At 38.8% G+C, this 20,394-nt stretch overlaps 1 protein-coding gene across 1 annotated transcript in view; it reads right to left on the bottom strand.

The window, feature by feature from the left end:
- OVCH1 (ovochymase 1) overlaps nt 1-20,394 on the bottom strand; it is a 63,021-nt gene that overhangs the window by 20,407 nt on the left and 22,220 nt on the right. The window contains exons 13-18 of the mRNA XM_060167068.1: nt 19,966-20,038; nt 19,342-19,537; nt 15,381-15,535; nt 8,765-8,921; nt 8,343-8,438; nt 5,502-5,726 (exon numbers count right to left, since the gene is read on the bottom strand). Of these exons, the coding sequence (XP_060023051.1) occupies nt 5,502-5,726; nt 8,343-8,438; nt 8,765-8,921; nt 15,381-15,535; nt 19,342-19,537; nt 19,966-20,038 (902 nt within the window). The remainder of the gene's footprint in view (nt 1-5,501; nt 5,727-8,342; nt 8,439-8,764; nt 8,922-15,380; nt 15,536-19,341; nt 19,538-19,965; nt 20,039-20,394) is intronic.

Here is a 20,394-nt window from a genome sequence, read left to right as displayed (position 1 = left end):
TGTGGCACGCAGGCTCAGTAGTTGTGGCGCGCAGGCTCAGTAGTTGTGGTGCACAGGCTTAGTTGCTCCATGGCATGTGGGATCTTCCCGGACCAGGGCTCGAACCCATGTCCCCTGCATTGGCAGGCGGATTCTTAACCACTGTGCTACCAGGGAAGTCCCTGATTTAGTCTTTCTGAAGAATAATTTAGCAGTATGTATTCATGCAAAAAAAAAAATGTTCTGAGTCTCTCTTATCCCAAGTTGGGGAGACATAGTAGGGAAAAATAAATAGCCAGATCCCTGTTCTCATGAAGATTTCATGTGAGTCAGATAAGTGAAGAAGATGATTTCAAATAGAAACCACTGTTACAAATGAAATAACCAACAGAGTATGATAGAAAACGACTGTGGGAGGTGAAGGATGATGCTACTTAAGACTAAGAAGGCCTATTTAAGGAGGTGACCTTTCAATCAGTCACTCATTTATTAAATGCCTTCATTTCGTCCAGCAACGTTCTAAGGACTGGGGATCCCTGAAGTGAAGAGATGAGTTTCAGTCCTCGAGAAGCTCATATCAATAGGGAAGACACTGACATAAAAACATGAAACAACCTCATAGGTTAGAAGACAATAATGCCAAGAGAAGGGCCACTAAGAAGTACAGAGGTGGGAGTGATGAAATTCACATCAATCAGGTAGGCCTCATTAAGAAGGCACATTCTATGTGGAGAAAAGGGAACCCTTGAACACTGTTGGTGGGAATGTAAATTGGTGCAGTCACTGTGGAAAACAGTATGACTGTTTCTCAAAAAGCTAAAAACAGAACTATGATATGACCCAGTAATTCCACTCCTGAGTATATATCCAAAAAAATCAAAAACACCAGTTCAAAAAGATACATGCACCCCAAAGTTCATAACAGCATTATTTACACTTGCCAAGATATGGAAGCAACCTAAGTATGAATGGATAAAGAAGATATGATATATATACACAATGGAATACTACTCAGCCATAAAAAAGAACAAAATGTTGCCATTTGCAGCAACATGGATGGACTTGTAGGGCATTATGCTAAGTGAAATAAGTCAGACACAAAAAGACAAATACTGTAGGATATCACTTACATGTGGAATCTAAAAAATACAACTAGGTGGGGGGGCGGAGTCAAGATGGCTGCATGGGAGGACACTGAGTTTGCATCTCCCCAAAACTAGGGCACCTGCTGGATGCTGATGGGGGACTTTGACACCAAAGGAGATGGGAGAAACCCTCAAGCAACCAGGTAGGACGTGGGGAGAGTGAGAGGGGAGTAGAGGTGGAGACTGGACAGGACTGGTGCCCCTGAGGGGTGGCTGGGAGAGAGGAGGGGTTCCTTCGCCTGGAGAGACCCTTAGGGGCTCGAGGATCATGGGGGAGTGTGCCTAGCATTTCTCCTGCCCAACTGGGCCACCGGAAGCCGGCTGGGCTCCCAGACTGGGTCCGCTGCCCTCTGAGCCCCGCTCTGGGCTGTGTAGGACCTAGGACTTGTTGCACAAGTCCTCAACAAAATACTAGCAAACAGAATCCAACAACACATTAAAAGGATCATACACCATGAACAAGTGGGATTTATCCCAGGAATGCAAAGATTCTTCAATATATGCAAATCAATCAATGTGATACACCATATTAACAAATTGAAGGGGAAAAAACATATGCTTATCTCAATAGATGCAGAAAAAGCTTTTGACAAAATTCAACATTCAATTATGATAAAAACTCTCCCGAAAATGGGCATAGAGGGAAACTACCTCAACATATTATAGGCCATATATGACAAACCCACAGCAAACATCATTCTCAATGGTGAAAAACTGAAAGCATTTCCACTACGATCAGGAACAAGACAAGGATATACACTCTTGCCACTCTTATTCAACATAGTTTTGGAAGTCCTAGCCATGGCAATCAGAGAAGAAATAAAAGGAATACAAATCAGAAAAGAAGAAGTAAAACTGTCACTGTTTGCAGATGACATGATACTATACATAGAAAATCCTAAAGATGCCACCAGAAAACTACTAGAACTAATCAATGAATTTGATAAGGTTGCAGGATACAAAATTAATTCACTGAAATCTCTTGCATTCCTATACACTAACAATGAAAAACCAGAAAGAGAAATTAAGGAAACACTCCCATTTATCATCACAACAAAATGAATAAAATACCTAGGAATAAACCTACCTAAGGAGGTGAATGACTTGTACTCAGAAAACTATACAACACTGATGAAAGAAATCAAAGATGACATAAACAGGTGGAGAAATATATTATGCTCCTGGACTGGAAGAATCAACATTGTAAAAATGTCTATACTACCCAAAGCAGTCTACAGAGTCAATGCAATCCCTATCAAATTACCAATGGCATTCTTTACAGAATTAGAACAAAAAATGTTACAATTTGTATAGAAACACAAAAAACCCCGAATAGCCAAAGCAATCTTGAGAAAGAAAAACGGAGCTGGAGGAATCAGGCTCCCGGACTTCAGATTATACTACAAAGCTACAGTAATCAAGACAGTATGGTACTGGCACAAAAGCAGAAATATAGATCAATGGTACAGGATAGATAGCCCAGAGATAAACCCACACATATATGGTCACCTAATTTATTTCAAGGGGGCAAGAACATACAATGGAGAAAAGACAGCCTCTTCAATAAGTGGTGCTGGGAAAACTGGACAGCTACATGTAAAAGAATGAAATTAGAACATTCCCTAACACCATACACAAAAATAAACTCAAAATTGATTAAAGACCTAAATGTAAGACCGAATACTATAAAACTCTTAGAGGAAAATATAGGAAAAACACACTTTGACATAAACCACAGCAAGATCTTTTTTGACCCACCTCCTAGAGTAATGAAAATAAAAACAAAAATAAATAAATGGGACCTAATGAAACTTAAAAGCTTTTGCACAGCAAAGGAAACCATAAAAAAGATGAAAAGATAACCCTCAGAATAGGAGAAAATATTTGCAAACAAAGCAACAGACAAAGGATTAATCTCCAAAATATTCTAACAGCTCATGGAGTGCAATATCAAAAAAACAAAGATCCCAATTAAAAAAATGGGCGGAAGACCTAAATAGACATTTCACCAAAGAAGACGTACAGATGGCCCAGAGGCACATGAAAAGATGCTCAACATCACTAATTATTAGAGAAATGAAAATCAAAACTACAATGAGGTATCACTTCATACTGGTCAGAATGGCCATCATCCAAAAAATCTACAAACAATAAATCCTGGAGAAGGTGTGGAGAAAAGGGAACCCTTTTGCACTGTTGGTGGGAATGTAAATTGATACATCCACTGTGGAGAACAGTATGGAGTTTCCTTGAAAAACTAAAAATAGAACTACCATATGACCCAGCAATCCCACTACTGGGCATATACCCATAGAAAACCATAATTCAAAAGGACACATGTACCCCAGTGTTCACTGCAGCACTATTTACAATAGCCAGGACATGGAAACAACCTAATGTCCAACCACAGATGAATGGATAAAGAAGATGTGGTGCATATATACGATGGAATATTACTCAGCCACAAAAAGGAACAAAACTGGGTCATTTGTAGAGATGTGGATGGACCTAGAGTCTGTCCTACAGAATGAAGTAAGCCAGAATGAGAAAAACAAATATCATATATTAATTCATATATGTGGAACCTAGATAAATGGTACAGATGAACCTATTTGCAGGGCAGGAATAGAGACGTAGATGTAGAGAAGAGACATGTGGACACAGGTGGGGAAGGGGAGGGTGGGATGAATTGGGAGATTAAGTTTGGCATAAATACACCGCCATGTGTAAAATAGATAGCTAGTGGGAACCTAGGGAGCTCAGCTCAGTGCTCTGTGATGACCTAGATGGGTGGGATGTGGGGGAAGGGAGCTCCAAGAGGGAGGGGATATGGGTACACATATAGCTGATTCACTTCATTGTACCGCAGAAACTAACACAGCATTGTAAAGCAGTTATACTCAAAAAAAAAAAAAAAAAAGAACTAGTGAATATAACAAAAAGAAGCTGACTCCAATATAGAGATGGGGGAGTGGGAGGCACAAACCATTGGGTGTAAGATAGGCTCAAGGATGTGCTGTAGAACACAGGGAATAGAGCCAGTATTTTGTTTCAGCTATACAAATGTAAATGCAAAGTAACCTTTAAAATTATATTAAAAAATGTCAAATCAAAAAAAAAAAAAAAAAGAAGGCACAGTCTAGTCAAGACTTGACTAGATGCATGAGGAAGAGGTCTTTGAATAGCTGGGAGAGGTGGTGATGGACAAGGGCCCTAAGGGGACAGCATGATGAGCTAAGGGAGAGCGAGGCAAAAGGTCATACTAGGGAGTCTGGATTTCACTGCAGCTACAAGGAGCATTTTACTCAGGGTGGATGGGGAAGGTAATCTGATCATAGGGGAAAAATGTGCAATGGGGGATAGGCAGTTAATCGTTTTCTCTGCAGTCTAAATGAGATAGTATTTCTAAAGAAAGATCCTTTAAATAAATGTTTGAGCCTTCTAAGTCAATAATTCAATCTCTCAGAATTTATCCTGAGAAAATCTCAACCTCAAAGCAATTCCCTGGCCTCCGTATACTCCTGAATCAAGCACATGCACTTGTGTGTGAATCACACACACTCAGAGTAACATACCTAAACTTTTCTTTCCAGGTATCCCCATCAACCAAATTATTTCCAACACCTTCCCACCTCCCCCTTTACTGACACCCAAAAAGCCTGTGTTACACCTATACAAAGAACAGGTGGCGGGCTTCCCTGGTGGCGCAGTGGTTGAGAGTCTGCCTGCCGATGCAGGGGACACGGGTTCTTGCCCCGGTCCGGGAAGATCCCACATGCCGCGGAGCGACTGGGCCCGTGAGCCAGGGCCGCTGATCCTGCACGTCTGAAGCCTGTGTTCCGCAACGGGAGAGGCCACAACAGTGAGAGGCCCGCGTACCGCAAAAAAAAAAAAGAACAGGTGGCAAGTTTGCTGAACAAAACCAGGTTTGCCTGTACAGGAAATGAGTTGACAGTTGGCATGTTATTAGCAAATCTTTTTAATTCTACCATTTTAAAAGCCTTTAATGTATTTTGCTTTATTTGAAAATTCAGCACCTTACCCCCTGCATGATTTTTAATTATCTTAACCCCTCCTCTGTCTTACACACATTTCTGGCATTCTGGCATGGTTCTGCTATGTTTGAAGAAGTTGGGTTCTCCCGTATTTTTTTTTTTTTCCGAATACACATACATACAAACACTTCCACTCAACCTTTAGTATACCTGTTTTGTAAATTCAAATTTTGAAAATATTAAATGTGCCTAGAAAAAAAGTCACGCCTACTACATGAATCAACATTTCAGTATTATTACCAAGTCAAACTCTCCCTTTGAACATAAGCCGCCTACACAGAAAAGGCTCCCAGCACAATGTATAAATGCCCCTCAGGTTTACCTGACATCCTTCTCTCATTGTGGTTTTCTTCATAAATAGTCAGAACTGAATCGCCACACACATGAGACCCAGGGAGTGACAGATACTCAACCGTAAGTTTTGCCATACTGCTTGGTGAAACTCTGAGCACCCAAGAACAGTCCAGTTTTCCTCTATAATCCAGTGGATATCTTGGAGAGGAAAAAAAGCCTCTGGGCTCTTCCAGCTCCACTTCAGAGTAACAGCCTATGATTCAGAACATAGGGACACCAGGGACCACATAAATAAGACAAAGAAAAATGAGATTTTATCATAAACTTGAATAATTTAGGCTCGCAAGAAGAAAATTAAAACAATTACCATCAGTTACAAGTTCTTGGGTAAAATGATCATCCCATTTAATGTGTCCTACTTTTGTGAAATGAGGTTGTAGAAGTATAATTTAAACAATAATTACTTAAAATGACTTTTAACTGAATTTTAAAAATTTCTTAGAAAATTCACAGTGGACTGCATTGCATCCTCTAATCCCAGCCTGTTTTCATTTTTTTCCTTCTTTGAGATGCAACTGAAGATCTGTTCGTAAAAGCTTCATTGACTTCGCTGAGCACTTATGTTGCTGGGACAAATGATTACATTCATGGAGCTTGTGACTGAGATCAAGAAAAGGAACTGAATCATATAAAGTCATGAATTCCCAACCACTCACTATTTTTGGTAAATGGGGTAACAATTTCAAAAAACCATTGCTAAGATTCATTCATTCCCTTGTGTAAAAAGCAAGTGGTGGGAGTGGGTAGGTGTTAAATATGGCAGAATCCTAACACTTTTTCTCATAGAATATTCATAGAAGTAAAACAAAACAATACCCTTTTATATGTAAAACTTTGGAAGTTCTTTGGTATGCGTAAGTATTTCTGAACACATACAAATGAGAAATATCTTCTCTGCATTTTAACAATGTTCATTTTCTAATAGTCTGAATGGGACAGTTCAAAGAACACACTTGATGGTCACTACACCACAACACTTACTGACCCTCATCATGGGTCATACCATCCCTATTCTAAGTGCTTAACATGCATTAACTTACTTTGGCACTCATTGAAATTATTCAGTTAAACCATCAAAATCATTAGGTTTTATGATCTTAAACCTAAGTCTGCTCTCCATCTCAACCCCAATTCCATATTTAATTTAATCTAAATATGACTCTTTGACTCTTGTTTTGACTCCTGACTCTTGTGTTGTCAGAACCTACCACCCATAACTGGTCCCTGAGTTACTCCACTTCATTCCTAGAAGATTTTAGCAGTCATTTTCTCCAACACTATTCCTACCATATATCTTGCTGATTTCAATAGCCACACAGATGATGTTTCCAGCACTGAATCTTTTCAGTCTCTCAACTTTCCTCCAATGATCTTGTCCTTCACCTGACCTCATTCACTTCTCCAAAGGGTCAGCCCCTAGAGACCTGGTCATTAGCAATAACTGTAAGCCTTGCATAAACTCAATTTCAAGAACCACCATCTCCAACCACAATCTTGTATTTTTCAGCTTACACCAATGCTCCTTCACCTTTTGAGACTTGTAATTCATCTATTCCACCACCTTTTCTTGTTCCTTAACTTTTCCTCCTTGCTTCACTACTTTCCTAGCTTGAATTCCAACCATCCATCATTTTAATCTCTTCCTCATATACACTCTCAATTCCCTTATACTCTTGTATACTTGGAAAAACCCACTGTGATTGAATCTACTCTCCACCTGGGCTGCATCTATGTGGTATGCCTCAGTGTCTCCAGAGGAAAACATACAACCAAACTAACTGATTAGTCTTCCTCTAAATTTATGATCATTCATCTCAGAGGCTTTTATGCTGCCAAACAATTCTACAACATTTTCGTATTCCATGCACTTGGTCACTTTTTTCGAGAACTGTTTACTACTTTCTCGTTTTTCTCTCAAAACCCTCAGAGCCTCTCCCACAATCCTCTGTTTCATGTGCTAAGAAAATATAAGCAATTAGAGGAGAACTGCTGTTCCCATTCCCACATGTACCCATACAACAGCAGCAGTGCCTAAATATTGTTCTTTCCATCTGGCAACTATGGATAAACTGCACTTTGCTCCTATCCAAGACCAGCCCTTCCACCTGGACACTAGATCTCATCCACTTTCTTCTACTGAAGGTCATCACTCTAGCAAGTCTCCCCCTTCTCTCTTGCATCCTTCTCAATTTTCCTCCAACTCTTTCTAGTTGTCTATTGGGCTTGAGTGTATATGAGAGTGGATGGGGCAGAGATGGATGAAAAGGGAAAGATCCTGACCATTTGGAAACCAAGAATGATTGTATCATGGAACTTTTATCTTCTTATAAATCTATCACAGACATCTAAATCTCCAGTTCCTTTTTGCTTTTAACTAAAAATATTATTAGCAAACAGACACTGACAATTGGGGGAGAGTTAAGAGAGACACTAACACTGATACTCGTCTTGGTCATCTAATATCCAGTGTCTTTATCTAGCAAGATACCTGAAAGCCTAAGGGCCTTTGTTCATGTAGCAATAAATAGCTCAGAGGTCAGAATAATTCTATGAACTTCTCCAAAATTCAAGCACTGTTCACAACCACAAGACTTTTTTTTTTTTTTAACCTGTAACAGCTGTATCTATGGGGTAGAAAAGATCCCTAGACAGTAACAATAACAACTCTCCTGTCTTTCAGCTTAAACTGCCAACCAGAATGAAGACACAGTTTACGGTATTCCAAAGAAAATTAATGAACCCAGATGAGCAATGTTTTTTGCTAAATTCTTACTAGCTATATTAATGGCATAACATGAACATCTACTACCTGGCCCAGATGCGCTGTCTCTTGAAGGTGTGGGTGGTGGCAATTGTTGTCTTGTTAAGATTTTGTTTTCTTTATTTATCTGAAGTAAAACAGGACCTGCATCTGGGGAGAACATGTTAAAAGTAAATAAAGATGAAAGCCTAAGGACAAAATGTAGTTTGTTCCAGAGCAGATTTTTTTCAAAGAGAATGCAAATCTAGGATTAAAGCAGCCTCAGGAAATGTCAGTTTTACCATAACTCTGCCTAAGGAAGAACTTATTCTTACAGAATTTTAATGTGTTTAGAAACTAAAATAAATAAAATACCATATTATGGTAATAATATAGTATCTTTCATAATGCTGATTTCCACCACTCTCACCTCTCCCAAACCCGCTCGAAAAAAAAGAGGCACCTTTTTATAATATCTGAAAAATATTTACCTTTGATTCTGGATTGAATCCAGTCCAAGAAGACACTCACCCTGGCAAATACGCCTGGCTTCCTTGGCTGGGGACAGCTGGCTCCCCAGCTGACAATGCCATAGAGGACAAAGGGAGCTTTTTCATGTTTACATACTAATGGCCCACCAGAATCTCCCTGGAACACCAAGAAAACATGTTCTAAAATTGCTTTAATCAGAACTCCTGCTTTCAGTTTTGGAACAGGAATAATCAATAATTTATTCATAATATATTTCTTTAATTTCTTAAAGATTTATTTTTATGAATTTGTATACCTTAGAATACTTAGACTTAAATAAATGAAATCACAAATAAAAGAAATGCAAGAGGAGACATTACAACTGGTACCACAGAAATACAAGGGATCATAAGAGACCACTATGAACAACTATAAACCGAAAAATTGGATAAACTTAGAAGAAATAAACTCCTAGAAACATACCACCTACTAATACCAAATCAAGAGGAAAAAGAAAATCTTAACAGACCAATACAAGAAAGGAGATTGAATCAATAATCAAGAACATCCCAACAAAGAAAAGCCTAGGACCAGACGGCTTCACTAGTGAATTTTACTAAACATTTAAACAAGAATTCTTCTCAAAGTCTACCCAAAAGCTGGAGGAGGGAATACTCCAAAACTCATTTTATGAGGTCAGCATTACCCTCATACTAAAGCCAGAAAAGAACACTAGAAAAAAAGATAATTAGGCCCATATCCCTAATGAACATAGATGTAAAAACACCCCCAAAATACTAGCATACTGAATTCAACAGTATATTAAATGGATCAATCACCATAATCAAGTGGGATTTATTCCAGTGATGCAAGGGTGGTTCAACATATGCAAGTCAATAAATGTGAAAGTTAAAATCGTATCATCATCTCAATAGTACAAAAAAGCATTTGACAAAATGCAACATTCTTGCATGATTAAGAACTCTCAACAACTTGGGTGTAAATAAAACATACCTCAACATAAAAAAGGCCATATATAACAAACCCACAGGTGACACTCTACTCAACAGTGAAAGGTTGAAAGCTGTTCCTCTAAGAGTAGGAATAACACAAAGGTGCTCACCCTCACCAGGCCTATTCAATATAGTCTGAAAGTCCTAGCCAGAGCAATCAGGCAAGAAAGTCTTTTTATACAGAAAGTCTTAAAGGCTCCACCAAAAAACTGTTAGAACTTATCAATGAATACAGTAAAGTTTCAGGATACAAAATATAGAAGTCAGCTGTGTCTCTATACACCAACAAAACACACACACACACACACACACACACACACACACACACACACACACACATATATAAATCCCATGTACAATAGCATCAAAAGAATAAAATACTTTGGAATAAATTTAACCAAGGAGGTAAAATGTCTCTATACTGAAAACTATGACTTTGATGAAAAAATTAAAGACACAAAGAAATGGAAAGATATCCCACATTCATGAATTTGAAGAATTAATATTGTTAAAATGTCCACACTACTCAAAACCAGCTATAGATTCAATGCAGTCCATATCAAAATTTCAATGGCATTTTTCACAGAAATCCTAAAATTCACATGGAACCACAAAGACCCTCGCATAGTCAAAACAATCCTGAGAAAGAACAAAGCTGGAGGCATCACACTTCCTGATTTCAAAATGTATTACAAATTTATAGTAATCAACCCAGTATGGTACTGGCATAAAAACAGACACACAGACCAATGAGACAGAATTGTGAGCCCAGAAAAAACTCTCATTTATATAGTTAACTAATATTTGAAAAAGGAGCAAAGAATACTCAATGGGGAAAAACTAGTTTCTTCACTAATGGTGTTGGGAAAACTGAATAACCACATGCAGAGGAATAAAACTGAACCCCTATTTTACACCACAAAAATTAACTTGAAATAGATTAAAGACTTAAACATAAGACCCCAAATGGCAGAACTTCTAGAAGAAAACAGGGAAAAGCTCCTTTTTTTTTTTTTTTTTTTGCGGTACGCGGGCCTCTCACTGTTGTGGCCTCTCCCGCTGCGGCGCACAGGCTCCGGACACGCAGGCTCAGCGGCCATGGCTCACGGGCCCAGCCGCTCCGCGGCATGTGGGATCCTCCCGGACCGGGGCACGAACCCGTGTCCCCTGCATCGGCAGGCAGACTCTCAATCACCGCGCCACCAGGGAAGCCCGAAAAGCTCCTTTGACTTTGTTTTTGGCAACAGTTTTTTTGGATATGAAACCAAAAGCACAAGCAACAGGGCCAAAAATCAGTACGTGGGACTACATCAAGCTAAAAGGCTTCTGCACATCAGAAGAAACAATCAACAAAATGAAAATGCAACCCATGAACGGGAGAAAATATTTTCAAACCATATATCTGATAGGCGGTTAGCATCCAAAATTATAGAAGTCATACAAATCAATAACAAAAAAATGCAATTTATAAATAGGCAGAGGATCTGAATAGACATTTTACCAAAGAAGATATACAGATGGCCAACAGGTACATGAAAATGTGCTCAACATCACGAGAATGCAAATCAAAAGCACAATGAGATATCACCTCATACCTGTTTGATCAGCTATCATCAAAAAGACAAGAAATAAACAGTGTTTACAAAGATGTGGAAAAAATGAGAATCCTTTTGCACCATTGGTGGGAATATAAATTGGTATATCACTGTGGAAAATAGAATTAAAAATAGAACTACCATATGATACAGCAATCCCTGTTCTGGGTATATAGCCAAAGGAAATAAAAATAGGATACTGAAGAGGTATCTGCACCCCCATGTTTACTGCAGCTTTATTCACATTAGCCAACATATGGAAACAACCTATTTTTCTGTCAAAGGATGAATGGATAAAGAAGATGTATGGAGTATATGTGTGTGTGTATTATATATATATATATGTGTGTGTGTGTGTGTGTGTGTGTCTATATGTATATTTGTTTACTTATTTGTTTATTTATTCAGCCATGAGAATACTGAATACTAAAATGGAATATTATTCAGCCATGAGAAAGAAGGAGATCCTGTCATTTGCGACAACATGGATAATCCTTGAGAACAATATGTTAAGTGAAAAGTCAGACAGTGAAAGACAATTACTGTATGATATCACATATACCTGAGACCTAAAAAGTGGGAAAAATGGGAAGATGCTGGTCAAAGGGTGTAAACTTTAAGATTAACAGGTTCTAGGGATCTTATGTACAGCATGGTGACTGTAGTTAACAATACTGTATTGCTTACTTGAAAGCTGCTAAGAGAGTAGATCATAAGTGTTCTCAGCACAAGAAAGAAATGATAATTATGTGAGGTGATGAAGGTGTTAACTAACCCTACTATGGTAAGCATTTCACAATACCTAAGTGTATCAAAATCATCACATTGTACATTTTAAATTTATAAAATTTTATATGTCAATTATATCTCAATAAAACTGAAAAAAACCCAAGCTTTAAAACATAGGATTTGCATTTTTTTAAGATAGCCTTTCTGATTTTTTATCAGGGCTTTTTTTTTTTTTTTTTGACACAAATGTACTTAGGACCAAACTAAACCTTTAATTTAATTGTCTTCTTATAAAATAAACTGAGCTGATAACATATTTGAGATAAGTGTTTATTTTATATGGAGAATTTCACAGGAGAAATCCTGAACTGGGAATAGGAGACCGATTCCTTAATCTGTAATGTAGAACAATTAACATTTTCTCTGGGCCTAATTTTTTTCCCACATAATTTAAGATTATACTTAGGAGGCCCTTCCAGTTTGAAAATAGTCTGATTTGTCAAATCAGGTGTTTTTTTATTCACTCATTCATTCAGTACGAACACATACACAACATAGAATTTTTCAGTTAATTACAAACATTTTGTGATACAGAAGGAGCCTGTCTAATTTATCTTTTATGGTCAGCAGTTATTACAGGGCCTCGCACATGGTAAATCTTCAAGAAACAAATGGTACCTACTGATTATTTTAAAAATTATTCGGTGCCTACTGTGAGCCAGGCATTCTGGAAAAGAATGTAAACAAATTGGATGGTGATAATAGCCATAAAGGAAATAGAGTGAAAAGTTGAGAACAATGGTAGCTGTGTGTATGCTTACACGTGCATGTATATATTTGTAGTTTCAATAACATTTGAGCTCGTACATGAAAAATAAGGAGGTGGATTTTCAAAAACCTGGAGGAATAGCGTTTTCATGCAGAATTAATATCTGGGCTAAGGCCCCAACTTAGACAAGGATGTGGCAAGTTTGAGGTCAGAAGGCAATCAATGTGGCTGAAAAATAGTAAGCAAGAGGAGAGAAATAAGAACTAGACTGGAAAAGTCAGCAAAAACAGAACATGTATCACTCTGTGAAGACAAAGATCAATGGTAGGTCAAAGAACTTGAGGTTAAAAAAAAAAATCTAAAATTTGTTGTGAGCAAAGAACCACAGGATTCTACACTGTGTATCTGAAACTCCCATGTCTCTGCATTCCAGCATTCTGATGTTCACCTTCCTGGATGAGAAATTACATGAGCAGGTCCATTACCCCTGAGTATGCACAGGAGGCTAAAAACCCTTTTTTGGGGTAAAAACCAATTACCTGATAGAAATTAAATTAGAGTCGGTTTCATCAAAGCAAGTTTCTGAAGTCACCCTTTTAGTAATTCAGTATTCTTTATAAAAGAAAGCTAGCCACATCTAGTCAGAATCTCTCCTATTTTCCTTTCTTTGTAGTGGCTGTAAATTTGGTCACACTGCAGGGAAAGTGACAGCTGGATGTAGCTGAAATAAACATAGGTACCAACCGAGATTATGGTATTTGGGTCACCTCTGACATGGACCTATTTGCTCTCTTGATAGATTAAGCTCTTCCCTTAATGTTACATGCTGTTAAACATGACAGAGACAGCAGAGCCATTTGTAATTTTCTTCATGTGAAAAAGAAAGAAAAACCATCCCTCAAAAGGGGGAGAATGAACACATTAATTCAGAGTACTTTTCTATTGGATTTTTATAATATAACAGTAATGTCCTCTAGCAGATGGTGTGAGTGCCCTTCCCATGTTCCTCGGACCTTCCAGTCCATGCCGGCTGTGTGCCCGAGGGCCCTTGCCCTGTCCACCACAGCCATAAGGCCGCTCAGACTGCGGGAAATGCTCCCCTGCAGCCTTCCAACCGTGACTCTGGGGAAGCTCCCTCACCCCTCCAAGGGGAGGGGATAAATATACTGCGTGTGTTTTGCATCACGCCAGAGTTTCGCTGCAGGATTCAGCTCAGTCCCTCCCTGTGGTAGTTGGCTTCATAGCACATTAATAGCACATCAATAGATGGACTGCCTTCCCTTCCCTGTACCACCTCCTCACATTTCTACCAGTGATATTTGTACTTTCTAAGCAGACTGTTGCCCTTGAATCCTCTTCTCAGAGTCTGCTTCTGAAGAATGCAAATTACAATATGCAACATAAAACAGAATTTGGGCAGTGCTTGACACAAGGAAAGGGTTTAACTACACTCAATTTATATTCAAAGTTAAGAGGGGACCTCCTTCCTTCTCTTCTCATTTTTGCCAATGGAAAGACTTCTATCCAGATTAAAGCCCAGTTTTCTCCCCATAGAGGTGGTATCCATTGGTTTCTGTTTCTTCGTGGCCAGGGGGGTGGGGGGAGCGTTTTTGGGGAGGCAGGGGAGGACTATCAAAAAGCTGCAACTCAAGATTCATTCTTTCTTCCCTCTCTACTCTAGACCAATATGAAATGATACAACAATCTGGAAGTGTGTCTGCTCTACAGACCCCAACTTTCCCTTAGGCAGGCTGCCTCAAGTCCAGACTAGGTGTTCAAGGTGGGCTGCTTAGTGTTGGAAACACTTTTTGGTTGCATACCTAAGGCATATTCCTCAGTCGGCTTTGTGGATATTAAAGCTGGTGTTTTGTAATCCTTTTGCCCACATCCTGTCTTTTTCCTAGTTGATTCTGAACTTGCCAATAGCATGCTTGTCCAACTGACGTGTGAATACATCTGCACAGGTTCGTGCCTCTAGGATATCACTAAAATTAAACTACTGCTTTGTGATTTGTTTTCTGCGGCATATGAAAACCATTTTTTCAAAGGTTCTCATTTTCTTCATGATTATTTTATTTTATTCTGTGGTTGAAAATTAAGTGTGAGTACCCAGGAGTTTAGTAATAATTTGAAACGATAAAACTCTTAAGGCATAAGTAGGATACACTAATTTATAATCCTTATTTGCTCGTTCCCCTTTTACCAAAGCTTTAAGTATATCTGAACACATCTTCCCACCTGCAGACCAGTTCAGTGGTGTTGCCCTCTCCTACTTTCTCATGGGCTCCTCTGTGTACCCACTTCCCCTCTGACTGATGGTTGCTTCTGTCTCCTCTCTGCCATCTCAGCAAGTTTGGACCAAGTAATTCACTCTTCCTGTTGTCCTACTGGCTTTCGAGTAGGGGTGTGGCCTGATGCTGCAGGCCAAGATGCTTGTCTGTGGCTTTGAGAGTAGGTTCTTCCTGTCTAAGGAGAATCTCCAACAGATGACAACTTCCTATCTTCCTCTGCAAAATTAGAATGCTCTCACCTGACCCACGTCTTTCCCTCCAGATGCTGCAAAGCCAGCACAGATCATCTTCTCTGTAATCCCTCCTGGATGGGCAGAATAGTAAGTGCGTTCGCAGACCTCTCTTTCTACCACGAGCACTTGAATCTGCTGTAAGCGACTCGCTAGGCCACCATCTAAGAAATAGATTCAGAAAGAGAGCTTGATAATGAAGTAAGCAACAAGTGGTGTTAAAGAAATATATTTAAGTTCAGACTTGCTCTACACCGACACAGCTGCCATCATTCGGTTTTGCCTAAGCTGATGCAGAATTCTGAATCCAAACACAGTGTTTTGTGCAGGACATCTTTATTTCCAGATGTGACATCTTGGTGAAGAAAATCCATTGGCAGGAGAAACAAGATCAGAAACACTTTTTTTCTAGCTTAATTCTGATTTAAATTTCAGTGTTTCAAGTATAGCTATTAAGAATTCAGAAAGAGAAATTCAGTAAGATATGAATTGGTGTCACAGATAATTTATATTATAAATATATATGTTCATATATTTTTACAGGTACAGTTGACCCTTGAACAACACAGGTTTGAAGTGCACCAGTCCACTTATACTCAGATATTTTTCAATAGTAAATACTGCAGTACTACACGGTTTGTGGTATGTAGGGCTGACTATAAATGACACTTGAATTAACCCCCTCATTGTTCAAAGGTCAATTGTAAAATATTTTACGTAAACATATTATGACTACATAACAATAATATATTTATATGATTTCCAGTGGTAACAGGGAAGAGCCAAATCAGACTACATGTTGGATCTGTTTCTTTTACTTTAACCTTTGCTTTCCGCAGCTTTTGTTCACTGAAACGATACTGTCTGTACCTAATGGCCTGCCTCGGGGAACCCTGCCCCTCTGCCTGAATGTTAAAACAAAGTGCCTTTGTTCGGGGGAGCATCTGGACTCTGCCCACCTGTGGATGGCTACAAGAAAGAAGAAATTAACACATCCCCTCCTGGAGGCTGGCCATTCCAGGTGATATTTGCAAAACTTATGGCCATTTTACTTTACTTCCTCATCTCCTCCCCCTCTCTGTGCTATAAAAGAAACTGGCCAAACCCCATAAGATGGCTTTTCAGAGACACTAGTCTGCTGTCTTCTTGGTCTGCGGGCTTTTCGAATAAAGTATTCCTTGCCTCAATGCCTCGTCTCTGATTCGTTGGACTGTCGTGTCTGGTAGCACTCATATAAAACAAAACCATATTTCTCTTGTTCCTTTATTATCACTGAGGCCTAATCTCAGCTCTAATTTAAGATGACACTGATGATGAACACTAAAGAATTTCTTCTCCCGCCTGGCCCTCAGGCAGGTCTATGTTAACACGTGTTCTGCGTGACTTATTTTATCACTTTAGATTTATGACTAATTAAAAAAAGGTAAGTTCAGTATTTGATAGCCCTATAGCTTTTTGAAAAAAATTAATTTACATTTATGTAAATAGTATCTTATATATTTTATTTATATTTAAATTTATGTAAATAGTTCCTTAATATATTTATAAAGCTTTTTACTCTAAGCTATTAATACTCACAACAACATTGTGAGGTGGGCTGTCACACTAATCTCACACATGAAAAAGCCAGAGCTCTGAAGATTTAATCACATAGCACCTATGGGACAGAACTAGGACCTAGCCTAGGTCCGACTCTAAATCTTATTTTTTTTTAGTGTTTTTTGTTTGTTTGTTTTTGGTTTTTATTTGTGGTACGTGGGCCGCTCACTGCTGTGGCCTCTCCCGTTGCGGAGCACAGGCTCCGACGCGTAGGCTCAGTGGCCATGGCTCACGGGCCCAGCCGCTCCGCGGCATGTGGGATCTTCCCGGACCGGTGCACAAACCCCGGTCCCCTGCATTGGCAGGCAGACTCTCAACCACTGCGCCACCAGGGAAGCCCTTATTATTTTTTTAATGTAGTAATCTAATACATAGATAATTTAATGTATTTAAAATCCTCTTTTCAGGGACCATCCCTAACAATGTTGCTTATTACCATGTCTCAAAACTGAGAACTTGTTTTCTCTCTGAGACTAAAAGACTGAATTCACCTTTTATAAAACTGTAACAACCTCCGTCGTCTGGTGGTCATAGAGTTGGTGAAGGTTGAAGATGTTAAAGAACAGGCACATTTATTCAAGGGCTTTGAGGCCAGTGAGTCAATAAAAATTTACTGTTTCCTCTATGCTAGGTAGATGCTGAGTCCTGGAGAGAGAGCAGTAAATTAGGCAGAGATCTGCCTTCAAGAGGCTCCCGCTCTAAGGGGTGGGATGTAGAAAATGATTCTGTAAAATATGTTAAGTCCGTTTATGTGGAAGGAGATGATAAAACCAGGTAGTGCAGAGAGTGAAGGAAGGACAGTCCTGCTGCAAGAAAGGGGTCTGAGAAGATTTGAGTTGAGGATGGAGTAAAGAGGAGGGGCTGTGAGAAGACGGAATAGGAGTGCTCCGGGGCCAAGGAAACAAAGCACAGAGCTTGAGAAAGAAAGAAGACACAGGTCAGCCAACAAGGGGACAAAGGAGGAACTGAGGCTGGAGAAGTATGGGGAGGTCCAATGCAGAGCCTTCAATGCTGGGCTAGGAGTTCAGATTGTATTCCAAATGTAACAAATAAGCCATTCAAGGTTTATCAGCTGAGCCACACTGATTTTAAATCCCACTTTTGATATTTATTAGCCATGGAATTTTAGCAAATTACTTAGACTTCAGGGCCATAATCTCCTCATTTTCAGAATGGGAGGATAAAATCTCCTCATATGGTGGTTGGTGAAGATTTTAGGAAAATGCAATTTGTCTGCAGGTAGCACAGTAAGCTGAGAACATGAATACTGTATGAGGTCAAAGATATCTCACCTCCTTCAAGCTCACAGACTTTATCATTATTTTTCTTTAAATTGAAGTATATTTAATTTACAATGTTGTGTTAGTTCCTGGTGTATAGCAAAGTGATTCAGTTATATATATATATATATATATATATATATATATATATTCTTTTTCATTATAGTTTATATATAAACTATATATAGTTTATATATAAATTTTTCCATTATAGTTTATTACAAGATATTGAATTTAGTTCCCTGTGCTATACAGTAGGACCTTGTTGTTTATCTATTTTATATATAGTAATGTATATATGTTAATCCCAAACTCTTAATTTATCCCTCCCCGCCCCCTTTCCCCTTTGGTAACCGTAAGTTTGTCTTCTACATCTGCAAGCTCACAGACTTTAAATGACATATAAACAGAAGGAAAATATAAAAGAAAATAACTTTATACAGTGAAAAGAAGCAGGACACAAACATCAACCCATTCAGATCTTTCAGTATTTCACTATGGCTTTAAGAAATCTAGAATCTAGCCCAGGGGTCATCAAACCCCAGCCAACAGGCCAATTTCATGCCAGGCCCTAACTGAAGCCTATTTATTACAAGCCTAGTTATTACATCCCCAAGCCTATTTATTACAATCTATCAACTAATTCTGATTTGTACATTTTTTAAATGGTTGAAAAGAAAATCCAAAAAACGAATAACATTTTGTGACAAGATTATTGTATAAAATTTAAGACTCATGGACAAGTTCTGTTGGAATACAGCCACATCCATGCTATAACATATTGTCCATGGCTGCTTTGTGCTACAACGGCAGATTTGAATAGCTGTGAAAGAGACCACATGGCTTACAAGGCATAAAATACTTCTATCTGGCCTTTCACAGATCTAGCCTACCTATGATTAAGTCACCCTGATGGAAAAATATAAAACAGCTCATTCTCTAATTTGATGAGCTTTACAGCTACATAAAACATGGTTTCAATGTTTCAGAAGGAAGAAGGGCTAAAGCAGATACTACTTGATATCATTTCCATGACACATTCTCAAAACTCTCAACCAGCAGTGATGTTTATGCAAAAGTAAAATGTTTACCTTCACTAACACTTCCCCATCCAGTCACAACACAGATCTCAGAGGAAAACAGAGGCTCCGTGCTGTGCGGGAGACACACTGGCCTCACCACTGAGTTGAACTCCAGAGCAGAGCTCAGCTGTATTAGGGCGATGTCAGAGTCAAAGGTCAGTCTGTCAAAGTCTTCGTGCACCACAATGTGTTTTGCCCTTCTCACCTGTATTGTTAGCAAGCAAGAGATTACAAGGCAAAGTCAATGAGTTGAACAACTTCCTTGTATACTGGTCCAAAATAATCTTAAATCTCTGCATTTCCACACATCAGTAATGAAGATGACTTTGTACTAAATTAAAAAGGGCAATCTCTGTTAATAATTTACAGGAGTCCATGCACTGCTTTCTGAGGACTGGTGGTCCTGGAAAAACCAGACTATGGTGGACTTGTGTACATGGACCTGAATTTGTACTTCCTGACTCACCTCACCTAATTTTCAGATTAAATGTGATCTTAAATAGTATCTTTAAATGTTAGTATAAATGATAAGTATACGAGGGCATTAGGGGATTAATAACTACATGTTTTAGCTAAATGTATTCCCTGGCATGTGAAAATTTAGGCAGAATAACCATTAAAACCATCTCTCACCTGCTCAGTTGGTTCCTTCAAGGTTCTGTCATGGTCTCCAGCAACAATGGTCCACAAGAGTGGATTATTTTTCCTGGAGAGAGAAGAACAACAAAAGTTTGTCATGAAAACACATTTTTCACCATTTGGTGTAACCCCTTCTGGCCCTACCAACATGCACTGTTCAGTTCAGTCAGGGGCCACCCACTACCCTGTCTGGCACCTTTGTGTAACCAGCAATGCTACACTCTGCCTCCTGACCTACCTGAGAACAAGTTCATAATTGTGTATCTTGCCCCCTTCTTTTGGCCATAAAATGTCTTTGGAGCCCTTATCAAATATCACCAAAGACTATTTTTAAGTTAAGAAGGAAAAAAGAAAAGTTAGAGCTTATTTTAATTTCATAGTGATATTAGGAATGCATGAAAAAAGTTACCTTCATAATGAGGT

This window comes from Lagenorhynchus albirostris, chromosome 11 (assembly GCF_949774975.1).
Source record: "Lagenorhynchus albirostris chromosome 11, mLagAlb1.1, whole genome shotgun sequence".
In the NCBI taxonomy this organism is placed as follows: Eukaryota; Metazoa; Chordata; class Mammalia; order Artiodactyla; family Delphinidae; genus Lagenorhynchus; species Lagenorhynchus albirostris.
This window is presented reverse-complemented; position numbering and strand designations above follow the sequence as displayed.